At 51.7% G+C, this 17,672-nt stretch overlaps 1 protein-coding gene across 1 annotated transcript; it reads right to left on the bottom strand.

Annotated features, from left to right (window-relative positions):
• Positions 1-14,135: 14,135 nt before the first annotated feature.
• Positions 14,136-16,768, bottom strand: LOC105492494 (complement C1q like 2). Its single transcript, XM_011759691.3, has 2 exons — positions 15,475-16,768; positions 14,136-14,867 (listed from the first exon to the last, which is right to left on the bottom strand). The coding sequence occupies exons 1-2, from the start codon at positions 16,156-16,158 to the stop codon at positions 14,688-14,690; spliced, it is 864 nt and encodes a 287-aa protein (XP_011757993.1). The 5' UTR covers positions 16,159-16,768; the 3' UTR covers positions 14,136-14,687.
• Positions 16,769-17,672: the final 904 nt, after the last annotated feature.

Raw genomic sequence — 17,672 nt, 5'->3', positions numbered from 1 at the left:
CCTCAGTGTTTGTTGGTTCCTATTTGTTTCTTGGCCCCTGTGTCCTGCCGCACTCACAGAGAATCCCACTTGCCCTGTAGGAAATGCGTTGCTCATTCCTTAGTGGGGAAGGGAACCATCCTGCCCTTCCCCACGGATGCTCCATACCATGTCCTGAAGATCTTTCAGCAAGGACACCCAGCCCCACCCCTCCCCTGCTTCCAACCCTTCAGTGGTTCCCCATCCCTTCAAATGAACATCTCAGCTCTCTCACAGGTCACACAAAGCCATAGGGCCCCCACTGGACTTTCCCGTCTCCCACTTGGTAGTCTTTGGCTGAAAAAAAATAAAATAAAATGTAACTTCTCTGCAAAAAAAAAAATTGTAACTTCTCTGCATGGTACCCAGTCTCATGCCTCCACAACTTTGTATATACCATTTCTTTTGCCTGAAATGCCCTGTCCTGTACCCGTAACTGCTACTCAATTACCCATAGGACTCCTATTTATCCTGCAAAACCCAGTATAGATTTCATTTTTGAGGACAAGCCGTCCTGGGTTGTATGTTCTCTCCTTCACAATAATGTAGGCCCTTCCTTCTGCTGTGCTCCCCTAGATCTTGTTCGTGCATGTTCCTTTGCCTTCACACCATGATGCCCCTCGATGCAACTGTCCCTCCAGCAGACCATGCGTGAGCTCCTTAAAGGCAGCATCTAAATCATCTCTGCTTCCCCAGAACTTACAACAGGACCTGGCACACTGGAGATGGCCATGAAAGTTTTATTAAGAGGAAATAAAAGACATACTGGAGGAGACAGCCTCTAGAGACAGCCCCCAAACTCAAAGTGATTTACAGTCATCTCCCTAAACTGGACCAGGGGTGTGTGTGATGTCTTCTCCCAACCTGCTGTATGTGGCAGCTTTGAAGTGAGAGGACTTCCAGTTGCCTACATTTTGAACTTAGTGAATATTACAAATGACCACATTAGTGAGACAGGCGTTTTGGAGACACTTTTGTTGACCCACCTAAGAAAGGCTCTAAATGTATGCCCCAAAAATGGAGACTAGCGATTTTGCAGCCTCACAAATGGCCCACATTGGGTAGGAAGCTAAATTCGATTTGCATGTCAAAGGAGCGTTATCTGGTACCTGATGTAAGACTAATTTTATTATTAAATTATCGACACTGATTTACTGAGAAATACGGTACTGCCGGGAGCTATTTTTAACCTCCCGCCTCAGCCCCACTCAGCAAACAAATCATCCTTTGAAGGACACTGCATTTGCAAAAGTGAATTAGGTGAATAAATATCCATCTATTCATGAAGTTTCTTTATTGAGAAATAAATAAATAACAGCCCCTGAATGCCTTCATTGTCCGCCTGGCAGGTTTCCACGAGGTTGACGGTGGGCATGGCGGAAAGGGCCGCTGTTTGAAGTGCCAGTCCAAGAGTGGGTGGAGAGGCACCGGCTGGGGTTCCCACCTGGGAACTGTGTGAGGCCCCGGGGCCTGGAACAGGGCGGGGGGATTGGTAATGTCTTGCCCACCCCAGGCACGAGGGCAATGGATAGGTCTGGTCCAGCTCAGCGCCGAGCATCCCACGCTCAGCCATAGGACAGGATTCAGATTCCAAATCAATGAGACAAGCATAATCACACCTACCACTGCAGGAAAAAAATGAGATCATGAGTGTAAGCTCTGGAACATGGTGCCCGGCACTGAGTAAATGCTCAATAAACAAGGGATGTTTAGTAACGGGAGAGTTACTCTTATCAAGATTAATACAGTCAGTTATTCCATACCTTGAACACATTCTTAGTGCTCCCTACACCCTCTTTCTTCCCTTCTCTCTCAAAACCCGGTGCTCATCTGTGATAAAATGAGAAGACCCACACCTCAATAAAGTGGTTTTAAAAAATCAGGAAAAGAAAAAGCATCCTCTCTGAAGGATCCTGACTGATGCCATTCTTATTTAAACATTGATATTCCCTGAAGTAACCCAGGAATGGAAAACTAAATGCTCCTGTTCTCACTTGTAAGTGGGAGCTAAGCTATGGGTGCGCAAAGGCGTACAGACATACGTATAATGGACATCGGAGACTCAGAAGAGGGGAGTGAGGGATGGGGAGAGGATAAAAATCTACATATTGGGTACAACGTATACTACTCGGGTGATGGGTGCATGAAAATCTCAGACTCCACCCTATACAATTCATCCGTACAACCAAAATCCACTTGTACCCCCAAAGCTACTGAAATTTTAAAAATATATTAAATATGGATACTTTTTTTGTCCTAGGTTACAATAATCTTGATATTTTAAATATTGCATTAAATTATTTATCTTAATTGGAGAGGTTTTTTTGCACCCTCTTAAATTTTGCCCCTTACCCTAGTCCAGGCTCCGCATAGAGGCTAGAAGGAATCTCCTCGTGGGAGGAAAAGAATCTCCATTTATCTGCGGAGGTGGATGGAGGGAGACAGTGGGCAGGAAGGCAACAAGGCCAGATCATGAAAGGCCGGTCCACTGGGTTTGGGACTTGGAGGTGATTGTGCCAGGAGACATGGAGGTTTACCAAGCAAGCAGTTGAGAGTGATGACTATGATTTGATGGCAATCGGACTTCCTTTGCCCCATCCCTCCCATAATAGGAACACAGGAGAGTTAATCAGGAAAACCCTAACTGAGCCCCTGGTCCCCTGCAGCTGCTGGCAAACCCTCATTAACCACTGGCTTCTCACACCGTGGAAACAATTACTTGTTGTTTGAGGATTTGGACCATGGGGTCCCTAACTTGGCAGCCCCATTAGCCCAGGGATATGAAAGAAGGCAGCTGGCAGTAAGGACTAGTTAGCCAGCTCCACAAATACAAATCCCACAGGCAAGCTCCCACGGCTGGCCCTCCGGTCCTGGAGCTTAGCGTGGAAAGTACCCAGCCTCCTCACATGCACCAGGCTGGGCGGTGGCCTTGCTTGTTCATTTCCACAAGAAGCCCCCATCATGAGTTACTTAGCAGCAGAAACAGAGTAAGACACAGGCCCTCTGCTGTGATGCAAGTTTCTCCCTCTGCATCCAGACCTCCCAACGTGGGTGATGACTATAGTACAGATGCTGTGAACTGTCCCTCCAGAAATGGGGGTGCATAGGCAAGGTACCACCCAGAGGGTGGCCAGCCGAGCAGAGGGTGCAACCTGTGACCAGGGGCCAAGCAAGGGCTCAAACACTACACATGGCACACAGTGCCACAAACTCAAGGCATGAGGGCATGAGACATGTGCAGTCCCAGACTTGCCATCCTGCAGGAGTTGCAGGAAGCACCTCGAGAGAGAAGCCAAATCCCTAGGCCCCTCATATTTGTAGGAAAGCTCTTGAGCTTGACTCAGGATTTCTGCCTCACCATTGGGGAGTTTCTTGTTCTCTGATGCCAGTCACCTGGGCCTGTCAGAGGCAGTCATGCTAGCTGCTGGGCTAGCTCAGTCACGGGGAGCCAGGCGAGAGTCCTATGCCTGCCTCTCTTAGAAAGTGGCTGTTTGGAGAAAGCGAAGAAGAGGTGGGCAGTGGCTTCTGGAAGCTCTGCCACTGGACTGGGAGACTTTCTGGATAGAGATCATCTCATTCCCAGCACCTACACAGGGCTGGCATACAGCTGTGCACTGACTGCATGGATGATGGATGGGTGGATGGATGGATGGATGGATGGGTGGATGGATGGATGCATGGATGGATGGACGGATGGATGGATGGATGGATGGATGGATGGATGGATGGATAGATGGATGGATGGATGAGTGGATGCTCTAGCTAATATATCCAGGATGCTATAGGAGAGCTGGGATACAACCCTCGAAAGTGATCCACTCTAACTGCCTGACAGAGGGTTGGGAATCTATCTGCTTGCTCTGTTCCCCCATCATGCTTACCACATTCAGACCCCTCACTTTGAACTATCAGAAGCCCTGAAAAGCAGAGAAGACTGACTGGGAGGCTTTTCTCAGTAGAGTTGTTAACCAGCCGCGAGACCCTGGACCAGTCACATCATTTGTCTTAGCCTCAGTCTCCTCTACTGAGTGGAGATGGGGATGTTATAATTGTATGTCCAGCAACCACGGTCCTTGCAGAAATCCACTGTGAAGGCGCGCAAGAGCTATCTGTAATTCCACATGCTGGTGAATGTGGGGGCTGACGTGTCACTACAAATGAGGGAGAGAGTGGCTGCCGATGCCCTTTAGAAAGAATCGAGTGTATTACAATGTTAAGTTGTTGCTGTTGCATGTGTAGGTATCTGCATCCGCGATTCTGGAACACCATTATTTGGGGTCTTTTAGGCAACTCAGGACGTTCCTAACTTCCAGCTCCTGCCCTGAGATGTTTCTTCTCCCCAATCTCTCCCTCCCCCATCATTCAGCCCTCAGCCTTGGACACCTCCCACCCCCATCTGACTCCACCCCAAATACAAACTCCAAACACACTTCAAAGAGAGTCAGCAATGAAGTTTCTTGTGTGTTGGAGGCAGGGAGTTGGGAAAAGGGGAACCAATCAATGGTATAAAGCTCTTCTATCTTTCTAGTGAGAGGCAAGAAGGGCCCAAACACTCCCAAGAGTGTTCTGAGCCAGATATACAACCATTGCAATTGACACTGCTGTGTCCCCATAGGTACAGCATACCACACACACACACACACACACCATCCCACACGCAAACATCCCTCCCACAACACATCCATCCTGTCACACACATAAGTCACAACATCTCCCTCCATGTATGTGCATGCCATATGCACACCAATGCACACAGCCCAACACACGTGTAGAGAGAAAGGCTCCAGGAAACCCTTCCCCTAGGCAAGCTCACCTCCAGGCCTGTGGCTGTGTGGTTCCCTCCCTGTGAGACTGGCATCAAACCGCCTCCTGGTCCCCTCCAAAGAGCTGGAGCATCTGCACCGTTTCATTTCTCCTCTCCTGGCTTCACCCTGGGCTCAGTGGCTTTCTGGAGTGCTGTCTGCTCCTTGTTCTGGGTGGCATATCCCCTGCCCTGGGCCCTGGTCTGGCTCCTGTCCTTCACAGAGTTCATGTGGGACTGGGCCTCATCTCAGGATATTTTGTACCCCAGGGCCTGTCAGAGCATTCAGTGTAGATGTAGGCACTCAACAATTGTTTGGAGAATGAATATGAAACCAAGGGATTTCCAAAGTGTGTGAATCTTGTCTGCTTAGCCTCATTGCAAGCTCCCTAAGGAGCTTAATGACCATACTTACATGACAAACACCTCAACTGATGGGTCACCACCTCCTGGAAGCCCTCCTGACCACCCCAGCCCTTCTCAGGACCTCTCATTCCCACATAGAGGTTCCCTGTGCCCAGATCAGCCATCGGGTCAGCCCCTCCCCATGTATCCATAGAGTGGATCAAGACACACTACAGCACCTCTGTTGTGCAAAAAGTAAGGGCTTTGTGGCCACACAAACCTGGGCTGCAACTCAGGCTCCACCACTTCTTAGCTGTGGAGCTGAAGCACAAGTGAGTGAACTTCTCGAGTCTCGGTGCCCTGGGCTGTGAGATGGGAAGAATAACATCCATTTTGCAGGACTTCGAGGAGTTTTAAATGAGGGCATGCGAGTCACAGGCACCTCCCAGTGGATACCTGACGAACAGGAGGGAGTACTATTGCTGTTTTCATTGATAATTACTATTCTTGTTACCAACCAGACTACAAGAGAGTGACAACCATGCCTCCCACCACAATGCTGGGCACACAGTGGACACCCGGTAATTGGGTTTTAAGTGAAGCATGTGGCAAAGCCGGCTTTCACAATCTGCAGGCTACCAGACGGCTCCCACTGGATTCCATGCCCTTGAGCAGCATCTGGATTTCCCAGGTATGTATCATGGAGCTGGGAAAGAAAAGAGAAACCAGTCTTCCAAAGGCTTGTAAGCTCCATATTGATCCCGTGGAGGCAGGGCAGGTCTTGAAAGAGGCCGCAGCCTGGACTGCATGCTCTCAATGTACCCTCCTGAATGGGCTCTGCTGAGCACACCCCCCTACCCAACCCTGACCCGAGAGCTTTAGCGGGATTAGCGGGCATTCTTGCCATGCATAGCAAGAGGCCCTGAACCACTGGGCTGTGTGTGCCAATTTGAAATCAGGCTGTGATGGAGCTGGGCCGTCAATGGGAGTTTGCATATTCATGTGGCAGAGCCCTGAGACTTAAGTCACAGCTCCAGGTCCAATTACGCAGGGGCTTATTAGCCTGAGAGTTAACAAGGGAGCCCCACCAGGATCTGCACAGTCATCAGGCTTAAGTTGCACATGCATTCCCAACATGTATTGGGACCTGCGAGAGCCTGTGCTGAAGTAGGTAGGTGAGAGACCAAGGCACGAACAGTGGGAAGGGCACTGGGCTGAATTCTGGCTTTGACATATATAACCACCATTGAAAACGGCCTCTCACTTCCTCATCTGTGAAATGGGTACAATGATCGCTTATCTTCACCTCACAGGGTTACTGAAAGGACTGTAGACATGTTCGGAAAATGCCCTTGGTGTCTCCTAACACACAGGCATGCTCATAAATGCCAGCTACTGACACTAAAATCCTGCCCTTTCTCATTCTAAGAAGTCTCAGTTTGATGATTTCTGAAATGTATTGACTCGGGAGAAAATGAAGAGATCCCTAATCATTATCTCATTGTCACCACCACCTACTAACCCCAGGTCTCAACACTTACTCTGTATCTCATACTGTTATGACATCTCATTAATCCTCCCAATTACCCATGTGGTAGGAGGACTGGTCCCATATTATAGATGGGAAAAGAGAAGCTCAGCGAGTTAAATAGTCTGTTAAATGGTTTGCAGAGCTAGTTCATGGTAAAGGTGGATTTGAACCCACCAAGTTCAAAGACCATAGTTGAGTTCCTCAAAACATCAGTAGCTTAGACAAGTAGCCAGGTGGTATAGCTGGCAAAGTGACTCTTTCAAAATAAATGTTTAAATGCTGATGACAACTAACTTTTATGGAACACTTCCCAGTAACGTCGCTGACATCCATTAGCTCGTTCACTCTTCACATTAGTCTTGTAGAATAGGTAGCATTTTACAGAAAAGGAAACCTGTACCAGGTGGCTCATGCCTGTAATCCCAACAACTTAGGAGACCAAGGTGGGAAGATTGCTTAAGGCCAGGAGTTCGAGGCCAGCTTAGACAACATAGCAAGAATTCATCTCTACAAAAAGAAGAAGAGGAAACCATGGCTCAGAGAGGTTCTATGACAAGCCTCAGATAACGAGCAGGCTGTTAGGGAAGACAGAGAATTGGATTACTAAAAGCAGGACCTTTGACGTCAGACAGACCTGGGCTTCAATCTTCAGGCTCTCCTTTGCTGTGTGATCTTCAGCAAATCACTTGCCCTCCCTGTGCCTCAGTTTTGATCCTCTCACAGGGTGACTGAGAGAACTGTTGAGATATTTAACTTCTGCATCTCACTTTTCTCCATTGTTGAGATTAAGCAAGACAACACAGATAAAGGACTCAGTTCAAAAATGTTTAAATGGTTACAATCACTTTTCGTCTCCTCTCTTTACTCTGCATTGTGACCCGGTTGCTTTTAAAGGGCTGGGCTATTTTGGTGCACTCCGCTCCTGCCCACTGTTCAGTCTGGTTGCAGAGCACACATCAGATGACCAGTGTGGCCTGGCATCCTGGTGTCTGCGTCAGTCTCTTCAGCTGGCCTGGAGTTACCAGGCATCAGAGCAGAACATCCCGCCCTTCCCTGTCTCCTTCCCCCACTGTCAGGCACAGGGCAGCAGGGAAGAGGCATCAGAGCCCTGCCCTGGACACAGGAACTGGAGGTAAAGAGAGGAAAGAAGAGGGAAACAGAGCCATTCTGCAAAACTCAAGCATGGGGACCTGGGGACACAGCTGAGGAGCCAAGTGGGAGCTGAGTTCCTGGGCAAGCAGATACCACCACCAAGAAGCACAGCTCTGCCAATCAGTCGCCCAAGAGCCAAATCAAGGGTGGCACTCTTCCTAGGAAATCCTGAGGACAGTCAGGGTGCCTGCCTCCAGTTGCCTCCACCCTCCCTCGGATATAATTGCATCTTTAACAAGGCTTCAGCATAGGCAGCAGCCAGGTGTGTGGTGTGGGGTAGGGGGGTAGATACCTCATTCTGTAAGCATACTGGGCTCCTCCCTAACTGCAGCCACCCCACACACACCACACACATACAACCCCCAGGAGTGCCCTTCCTTCTCCCTGTGCCAACAGAGGCAACACTGGACTGGCTGGAGTCTATCTTTCTTTAATTCACTCAATTCTAGAAGAGGGGTTACTGAGTGTAGGAAATACACAAGGTAGAAATCAAGGGCAGAATCATCTGTAAAATGGATAAAGACTTTGTTTATACTGATTTGGAAATAAAGTAGGACTTTCCCACATGAGGGCAGAATCCGTAAGTGAAAGAGGAAGCTATCAGCAGAGACTCTTCTTCCTCTGGACCAGGGAGTGCTGGAAGCAGCTTATAGGCCCAGTGGTGGAAGATCTGTTTCACCAATTAAAGGTCATCATCAACAGTACAATGAATGCACCTCGGTCAAAACAAACAGGGGCTCTGCACGCACCGCTGAGTTGTCCAAGAGTGAGCACAAAGGGGGAACCAGGTGTGGAGCAGTGCTTCGAGTTTTATACTCTGCGTGTTCAGAGCCACACACAGGGGCATTCTAAAAGTCTGAAAGAATACAAATCAAGCTGTTAACCAATTATCTCTGGGGAAGGAGATTGCAGTAAGGGAGAGGGAATTTTTGCTTTCTGTTTTATATTTCTCTATGTTGTTTGCATTTTTTGCTAGTGCATACTATGTCAACAATTTTTCAAAAGATGTTTTTCATTTGAAGAAAATGAAAGAATCCTCACAGCAAAAGCACCAATCAAGGGACCCACTGGAAATGAGGCTACTGCCTAAGCAGCTCCAGAATACAGAGGGTCATCCCCAAGGCCCCAAGGAGGAGCCTAAAGCAGCCCAGAGGCTGCAGTATGGCAGTGGTCATAAGCTTGTGTCAATTAGAAGGTTTTGGTAATTCCTAAAGGTGTAACCAGGGACCCAAAGGTGGTCATAAATGCACATTTGCACATATCTGTCCCCTTTCACCCAAACCTTAAATACTCGGGGTTGGGGGTGAGAGTAGGGGATAGATGGAGACTCATTGGTCAAAAAGCAGTGATTCAGCTTGCCAGGACAACCTCCTATGATCCCACTGTGAAGCAAAAATATTTTCAAGATTTACCTTCTCAGGATCCCCCAGGATGCCTCCATCCCTCTATCCATCCATTCTGAAACTATTTATTGAGCACCTACTATGTGCCAGGCACCATTTGAAGTGCTGGGGGCAGGGAATATTCCCTGGTGGCCCACATGGACACCAGGTAGCGCCCTTGTGAAGCCTACAGTCCATGGGGAAGACAGACCACCTGACACAGGATTACAACAGTGTCATAACTGCCATGCAGAGAAGCTCTCAGTAGGGTTCTCTCGCACCCAGGGTGGGGAGAAGAGAAGCCATGGAGCACCAGAGTTGTGGAGGAACTGCTGGAAATCATGTGCCAGCTGAGCCCTGAAGGAGTGAGAGCTAACCTGGAGAAGAGGGTTCCAAGTAGAGGAAAGAGCATGACTGGCACACGGAACAGTAAGAAATGGAGAGCAAGAAGCCAGGAACCAATGGATTGCAAAGTTAGGAAAGGGGGGCACTTCCTTTCAAGGCCTCCAGAAAAACCCTTGAGCACTGGCTTCACCCACAGAGTGCTTGATGGGGAATCTTCTTTCTAGAAATGCACCCTCATTGTCGTTTGTCTTTTTAAGGTCTCGCCTCCCTGCTCCACCCATATTCCCTAAAGGGCCTGGGCTCTGGGGTCACACAGACCTTGACACCAGTCCTGGCCCTTACTTTGGAGTAGTCACTTCACCTCTCTGAGTCTCAGTTTCCTCATCTGTAAAATGGGGCTAATAGTCATACCTATTTCATAAGGTGTTGGGAGGACACAATGTGCCCTAGCACCAATTCCTAACGCATGGTGAGGTCTTTAAAAATCAAAACTCATCTTTTTATACTTTGCCAGCAGAGGTAATTGTTGAGCAGAGGACAGGCCCATGTGGCTCATCACACTATTCCATGTACTGGTGTGTATTTTTGAAATTAGTATGATAAAATGCTTTAAACTACTTCTCATATTATGTGCTTCAATTGCTGCTATGATCCATGCTCCTTCATGGAGGGGAATTAGAATATAGCAATAACAAGAGACCAAAACATTCCCCCAAAATTCCTCTTTTCCATCTGCCAAGTTTGTCCTTCCTGATATTCAGAGGGGCTCCAGAGGGACCCCACCCTGCTGGGCCCATCCTGATACTGAATTGGCACCAACGCCAACATCAGTCTCCAAAATCAGGTGTAAGAAGAAAACCTGGGAACTTTAGCTTTATTTATTTTCAGTATAAAAAAGGGGAGAGGAATCATGCATTATAAATTCTTAAAACGTAAACTGAAACTGTGCACTCCAAGCATTAAAGTACTCAGGCTCACCTGTGACTCAGAAAAGAACATCTCTGCAGGCCTAAGATTCTGGGAAATGCCAAGCTGAAGGGAAACAGCCCTTGAATTAACCCTAGTCTGTTTTTGCTCCAATGAAAGGAAACTGGTTTCCAAAGTTGGTTAACCAGTTGGAACATAGATACTGACTTGAATGTGCAGGTCCTTTGATGAACGTAAATACAAACAGATGGAAGAATGTAAAAGTATAGATTGACAATGGTATACATAAATGATTCATAAGTTAACTAAATATATTGGTTGTGAGTGCTCAAAAACTGTTTAACCAGTAGAACTGCATGATCAGAGAAGTCTGGAGCAATGAGTCTGTGGCAGTGGCCCCTCTGGTGGCATCATAGCCTGATGCAGAGGGGGACTTGGATGTTTTGTCTGGGATGCCCAAAACAGCCATCTGCTCACACAGATAGGAGAGAAAGGTAGCAGAAGGAATAACTTCTATCAGGATTTCCAGGGCCAGGTGTGTATCTCATGCACTTAGGCAGTCCTGAAAATGATAGTAGCAGAGATGCCGGCTTTGGGAATGGGGAAGTGCTCTCCTACCAATCAGAGGTAGCCAATACTCGCTTCACTAAACTACACCTGCGGGATGGCCCCTTCCCCAGTGCCACCCAGAGGGGACAAGGGAGAGTTGTTCTAGGAGAAAGTGGTCAGCAGACCCTGAGGAGAGGGACTGGAGAGGAGGGGAGCTGCTGGTCAAGACAGACAGGTCCGAATGGAGCATTTGGAGTTGGTGACCTAAGACTCCAATGGGCCATCAGCACTGGCCAGGCTTTTCAGACAAATTCCTCAGGAGAGGGAACCTCTGTCTGGGGTGCTCTCTCGGGGGGCTACCTGGGCCAAAGAAGAAGCTGGCTGCTCTCATCTGTCCCTCTGGAGGATGCTGCCATGTCCTACATCAGAGGAAGGGGTGGGAAGTGTGCCCCACCTATGTGCTCTACTCTCAAAGGCCTGAGAACGCTGGGAGGTGGACCTGCCCCTTCTGTGCAGGCAAACAGGGGCATAGTCTGTAGGTCTGAGTTCAAGTTGCAGCTCAGACTCTTATAAGCTTTGTGCACTTGGGCAAGTCATGGACCTCTCTAAGCCCCAATTTCTCTGCCTCTCAAATGGACAGAATAATATATCTCCAACTTCCAGGGTGATGCCAGTATGATAATCCCAACCCAAGAACATAATTAGAAAAGGAACTCAAAAGCAATTAGGAAATTAAACTAATATATTATGATTATAATTGATAGTAAGTCCCTACTCTACTGGAGACAAGGGTAAGTGTCTGATGCAAAGGGTTTCTTGCATTCCACATGCACCCCAAGACTGACGGCACCATGACGGTGACAATGGTGGGAGGCCTGCCTCCCCAGTCCACCCTGCGCCCTTCCGGTAGAGTCCTCTGGACAGATGATGGTGTCACGGACCTCGGTGGGCCATGAGGGGCCTGCCTGTGACCTGGAAAGTGTGCATATGCAGAGAGACTGTTCCTGAGCTTGCTAGCTCCTGCCACGCTGTACCTCCCATCCACCACCTTATCAATCCATCATCCTCTTAGCAACTGACACCTCTGGCAGCACCTCCGGCAGCCCGGGCATTAGAATTGCAAGAAGCCCCGGCTGCACCAGGGAATACAGATGGAGGAATCTCAGATTCAAATTTGTCTAAGTATTGTGAACAGTCAGACCCAGGCAAGGCATCTCCACTGCCCTTCCGCCAAAGGGGAGTGGTAGAGGTTTTGTTAGAAGTACAAATTGCTTCTTAATGCAGAGGATAAAGCTGGGTTCGGGCACCTCCTTAGAAATTCCTCCCGCTCCCAGGAAAGCCACCACTGCATGTCAATTTTAATTTTTGAAATTTAAACCAAGGGCTTTGTGTCTAAGCTCCATCTCATCGGAGGAAGGGGAGGAATAAGTCAAAAAGGATTAGGTGCCCGCTGGGGATTGCAGATCCATAGCAATTAGACTTCATTTGGGTCTCAGACATTTGGTTTTAATCGCATTTCTGGATGATACAATCAACAAAGCATCAGAAATTGATACCTATGCAACTGTAGATGGGCCTGACTCTGCCCTCCCCAGTTCCTGGGCTCAGCTGGGTTAGGGATCCACAATCAGCAGGAGTGGGGTGGGGTGGGGAATTGGGGTTGGGATTACTAGGTCTGGAACTGGGGGAGGGGATGGCAGTATGTACATGTATGTTTCCTCCCATTCTCTTTGAGTACTTTATCCCTGGACTCAAAGCAGACATAATCATTGCTCATATTCAAAAGAATGACAATAAAACATTACTCAAGTAAAAGCAAAAAGGAATAGCGACAGCAATAGGACTCAAGGCAGGGGGTATAATTGTCTTTTAAATGGGAATCACAGCTTTCAGCATTCTCCAGGAACTAAAGTCGAGCACAAAGCAATTTGGGGCCAGAAATGCAGCATGAACATTGTCACACACCACATTGACATGGACGTATGAATACAAGTGTGTGTACATGTGTAATGTGGATTACGTGAGGACAATCACAACATTATATCCACATAGGAGATACACACACACATGCACACACACACACATAGCTCCAGCCTTACACAAATACACACACCCTGGGGCTGCCTTTTTGTGCATACTCACACATTTCTTTTCACACAACCTGTCAAAATGACCTCAGTAAGCACTAGCAGATTGCCAGTAGCTGACTGGTTATTTTGTACATAACTTTGTTGTAACTCAGTGATCTGACAACAAAAAAAAGTAAAAAGAAAAAAATCAAAACCATGCAGGGTGTTTTCCTAACTCGTGTGTGTGTACAACGTTAATGGGACACCAAACACATACACTCAGGTTCAGAGCAGGCACCCCACATCGCATGCATAAGGGAAGGGAAGCCGGCAGGAAAGAAGCGTCCCTCCCCGAAGAAGAGTGTCCACCTCACCACACAGCCCTGGGGAAGTTCAGCGAGTTGGATGATCTGTGGAATTGCCTCAGTTTACCAGCTCTCTGGAGAGCTGTGGCCCTGGCGGCTGTGAGTAAATGGGCCTGTGCTTAGTGAACCATCTGCTCGAGTGGGTGTGTGTCTGCTAGGGACCTTCTGCACTTCCTCTTAGGAGCCAAACATCCCACAGATCCCTCCCTGGCAAGTGTCACTCACGCCTCCCATTTCCCATAGATGCCTTCTCTTCCCCTTCCTTCCCCAGAAGCCCCTCCCCTCTGACTTCCTCCCACAACTCCGGGAGGACAAAGTTGCCCAGGTTGCCCAAGACTGGAGACCCAATCATTCCTCTCCTGCCTTCCTCTTACTCTCCCTGATGCCCTTCCCCGCCTCCTCCCCTCCTCCCAACCCCACCCCAGGCCTCTCCAGCTCAGGGCTGCAGCCTGGGGAGAGCTTCTGGGAAGGGTGGGATGCAGCTCCCATTACCCCCACGTCTTTTCGGCCACTCCTGGTGGCAGGGACATAACAGTGGCTGGGGAGCAGGTCATAGATGGGCCTACCCTGGGCCCAGATAAGGTCATTATGCCAAGACGGACATCTGGAGCCCTGGCCCAGGATATGCCGACATAGAGACAACAGAACCCATAGTCTAAAAACATAATTTAATGCATCGCGGTGAGTCTGAGTCAGGGGGGAGTGCGGTGTGGAGAGGTGAATTTTCTGTTTGCTGGAATTCTGCTGTGGGTGGGGTTTTGGCTGACAGACAGGGAAATCTGCACAAGTATTTCGGGTCACAAAGAAGGACGCCCCAGGAAGCCCGCACTCTCTCTGGCCTACCTCCCTGGCCAGGGCCCGGAGCCCTCCGCTTCTAGGCCCTGGGAGGAGGCGGTCTGAGGAGGGCAGACTCCCGGCCTGGCCTGTCCAGTCTAATCAGGTTTGCAAAGTCTGTGCCGCCGCCTCAAGGACTGGGTGTCCCTTCCTCCCTCGCCGGGATAGGGATGGAGACCAGCACAGCCCTGAGCATGGTGGGTCGCAGATGCACTGAGGCCAGGAGCGGGCAGGGAGGAGGCAAGGATGTGTGTTTTCCAACGGAGATGCCGGGAAGTGTCATGAATCGAGAGTGGCCTTTGCCAAGCAGCCGCGCCCGGGCAGAGACCGAGCGGCCTGCAGCCACCCCACCTCGCACCTCCCGCGCCCCTAATCCGGGTACAGAAGAAAGCCCGAGAACGTGCTGTACTTGTTATTATTGCCTCCGTGAGCCTTCCCGCCATCCAGCTTCACATACACTTCGTCCCCTGAATCCAAGTGCAGCACCACGCTGTTACTGGCGTAGTCGTAGTTCTGGTCGGCGTCCTGTGCAATGGCGCTGGCCCGGACCTGGGGGCAAGCGGTAGGAGCGGGTGAGCCGGGGCACCTCTTCCCTCGCCCTTGCTCAGCCCACACCAGGCGCGCCACGCACGGGCTTCCCGCCTGCTGCTTCAGGGTCCACACTCCCACCCCAGCTCCATGCTGTCTCTCCAACTTAGCCAACTCCTTCCCGGTCCCCCCTCCTCCTCGCGCCGACAAGTCTGGGAAAGAGGGAGAGGGGAAGCTTCATGAACAATGACCCAGAGTGGACGGGTGGGAGCCAGGGGCCAGGGCCAAGAGGAGAGGAGGCTTCAGGGCAAAGGGGCGACCTGGAGGGAACTAAAGAACTGGGGTTTCCAAGAAGCCCACAGAGAGGCAGGCAGGGACGCAAGTGGCCAAGGAGTGCAGTTTAGGTATGGGGGTCTCTGGGCTCTCAAGGCCCAACATTTGGCTCTATGTCCTGGTGAGCGCGGCCTCGGTGCATTGGGAAGCTGAGACGCTGTGGCACCGAGGCGCGTTCCTTCCCGGGGCTCGCTCGCTCGGTAGCCCGCGGGTGGAGAGAAAGGAGGCTGGTTCCCTGGGAGGTTCAGGGCGCGGGCGAGGGTTTGCGGGGCCGGTGAGGGTAGGGGTCACTGACCTGCCCGTTCTTGCAGAGGTCCGCCCACATGCTGGTGCCGTCGCCGCCGCGCATGAGGATGTGGTAGGTGAAGAAGTAGATGCCGCGCACCTGGCAGCTGAACTTGCCTGTGGTGGGGTCATAGTGATTGCCGAGGTTGGTGACAACGTCGTCGAACTTCAGCACCTCATAGCCTTCGTGGGGGCTCTTGAGACCCACATAGAAGGCGATCTTGGGGCCGCTGAAGGTGGCGCTCAGCGCACTGGTCACTTCACCCTCGGAGTCGCCAGCTCCCCCGGCCCCGCCGCCCACCACCCCGACGCCACCGGCCGTGCCCGCCGTCAGTTGCAGCCCTGGCAGCCCGGGCCGCCCCGAGTCGCCCTTCTCTCCCGGAGGGCCCCTGGGTCCAGGTGGGCCCGGCTCTCCAGGGGGCCCCCGCGGCCCTGGCTTGCCCGGTCGCCCCGGGTCGCCCTTGGGTCCCTGGATGAAGGGAGGCGGAGGGTTAGCACTGAGGTCCTGCATGACTTCCAGGGCGGCCGTGCTGGGTCCGGGAGGCTGCGCCTTTGCGCCCGCGGGCCCCCCGCCGGGTGCGGCAGTGTAAGGGTCGCAGATCATGCGGCAGGTACCCATCATCTCGTAATGCGCGGCGCCTGGGGGCGCCGCCTGCAGCAGCAGCGGCACGGCGATGAGCAGCCCGAGCGCCATGGCCAGGAGTACGCCGACGGCCGCCAGGCAGGCACGCCGCCGCCGCTGCCACAGCCGGGAGGCGACCGCCACCAGCTCCTCCTTGCCGCCCGGGGAGGTAATGGTGGGGCGGCGCGGGCGGCCCCGCTCCCCGTGCTCGGGGGCCGGCTCCGCGGGTCCTGGCCGCGCCCCCGACGTGGCGACCCCCCGCCCCGGCCACCCAACTACTTCAGCGAGAGGCGCCGGGACCTCGGCGCCTGGGCCCACCGCGCTGGGGCTGCTCGGAAGAGCCGCGGACCCCGGCGCGCATGGCGTGGGGCACACAAGACAAGCCCGGCGCCCCGCGGCTCCAGCGCCGGCCGGGGAATGCTTGCGCTGGTCGGGGAGTCTGCTTGCGGCGTCCGGCGCTGGCTCCGCGGCGCTGCCTCCTGCCCCGCTCCGCTCCGCTGGGTTCGGCTGGGCTCCTCGCGCAGTGAGGGCGCCCCGGCTCCGCGGCGCGCTCTGCTGTGCTCTCTAGCTGTTCGCTGTCTCCCGCGCGGAGGGGGGACCCAGCTACCCTGACGTAAGGAGTCCAGGGCTGAGCGGCGGAGGCGGCGAGGCAGCGCGCGCTGCCATCACTCGGGAGACGGCGCCCTCATGTCATCAGCCTCCTATCGGGCGGAGCCACAAGTGGGCGCAGCGGGCGCGGCCCCAAGCCGGGGCGCATCAGACACACCCACCTGCAGCCACGCTCACGCGCCTCCCACCGACAACACACACAGACACCCACGCGCGCCGTGTCGGGGCGCACATAGCCACCCCCACATGGCCACGAAAGCAGCTGGAATCCAGGTGTCAGCAGGGCTCCTCTGGGGTCACCTAATCCATCCCCCCGCCTGCAAAGAGGATCAAACCTCAACCCAACGAGTCCAGGAGAGTCCTGTGAGGCCCAGCGGGAAGGAGTTTCTGAAAGCCCTCCTTAGTAATTTCTTTAGAATTGAATAAATCTCGCTTCTAGAAGATCTTTCACAAACCTAGACTAAGGACTCCAAACTCTTAAGCATGCTCACCTAGAGCACCCCACCAAACTTTGGGGTCACCTTTGGGCGACTTAGTCTCAGCTAAGTGTCACTCTAAAAGCCCAAGGCTCCCAATACAAGAATATTCGTGGCCGGGCGCAGTGGCTCACGCCTGTAATCTAAACACTTTGGGAGGCCGAGGCGGGCAGATCACCTGAGGTTGGAAGTTCGAGACCAGCCTGACCAACATGATGAAACCCTGTCTCTACTAAAAATACAAAATTAACTGAGCACGGTGGTGCATGCCTGTAATCCCAGCTACTCTGAAGGCTAAGGCAGGAGAATCACTTGGACCAGAGAGGCAGAGGTTGCGGTGAGCTGAGATCCTGCCGTTGCACTCCAGCCTGGGCAACAAAAGCGAAACTCCATCTCAAAAAAAAAAAAAAAAAAAAAAAAAAAATCGCCTCGGACCTTTTCTTCCACCAGAAGATGGCTGGCCCTTGTCCTCTATGTGAAGCTGATGTAGAAACCAAATGC

This window comes from Macaca nemestrina, chromosome 11 (assembly GCF_043159975.1).
Source record: "Macaca nemestrina isolate mMacNem1 chromosome 11, mMacNem.hap1, whole genome shotgun sequence".
In the NCBI taxonomy this organism is placed as follows: domain Eukaryota; kingdom Metazoa; phylum Chordata; class Mammalia; order Primates; family Cercopithecidae; genus Macaca; species Macaca nemestrina.
The sequence above is the reverse complement of the archived record's forward strand: the minus strand, read 5'-3'. Positions and strand labels throughout refer to the sequence as shown.

Coding starts and splice junctions, on each gene's coding strand:
- LOC105492494 (XM_011759691.3), bottom strand. CDS start 16,158: ATGGCGCTCGGGCTGCTCATCGCCGTGCCGCTGCTGCTGCAGGCGGCG. Junction 14,868..15,474: donor ACCTCTGCAAGAACGGGCAG/GTCAGTGACCCC, acceptor GCTTGCCCCCAG/GTCCGGGCCAGCGCCATTGC.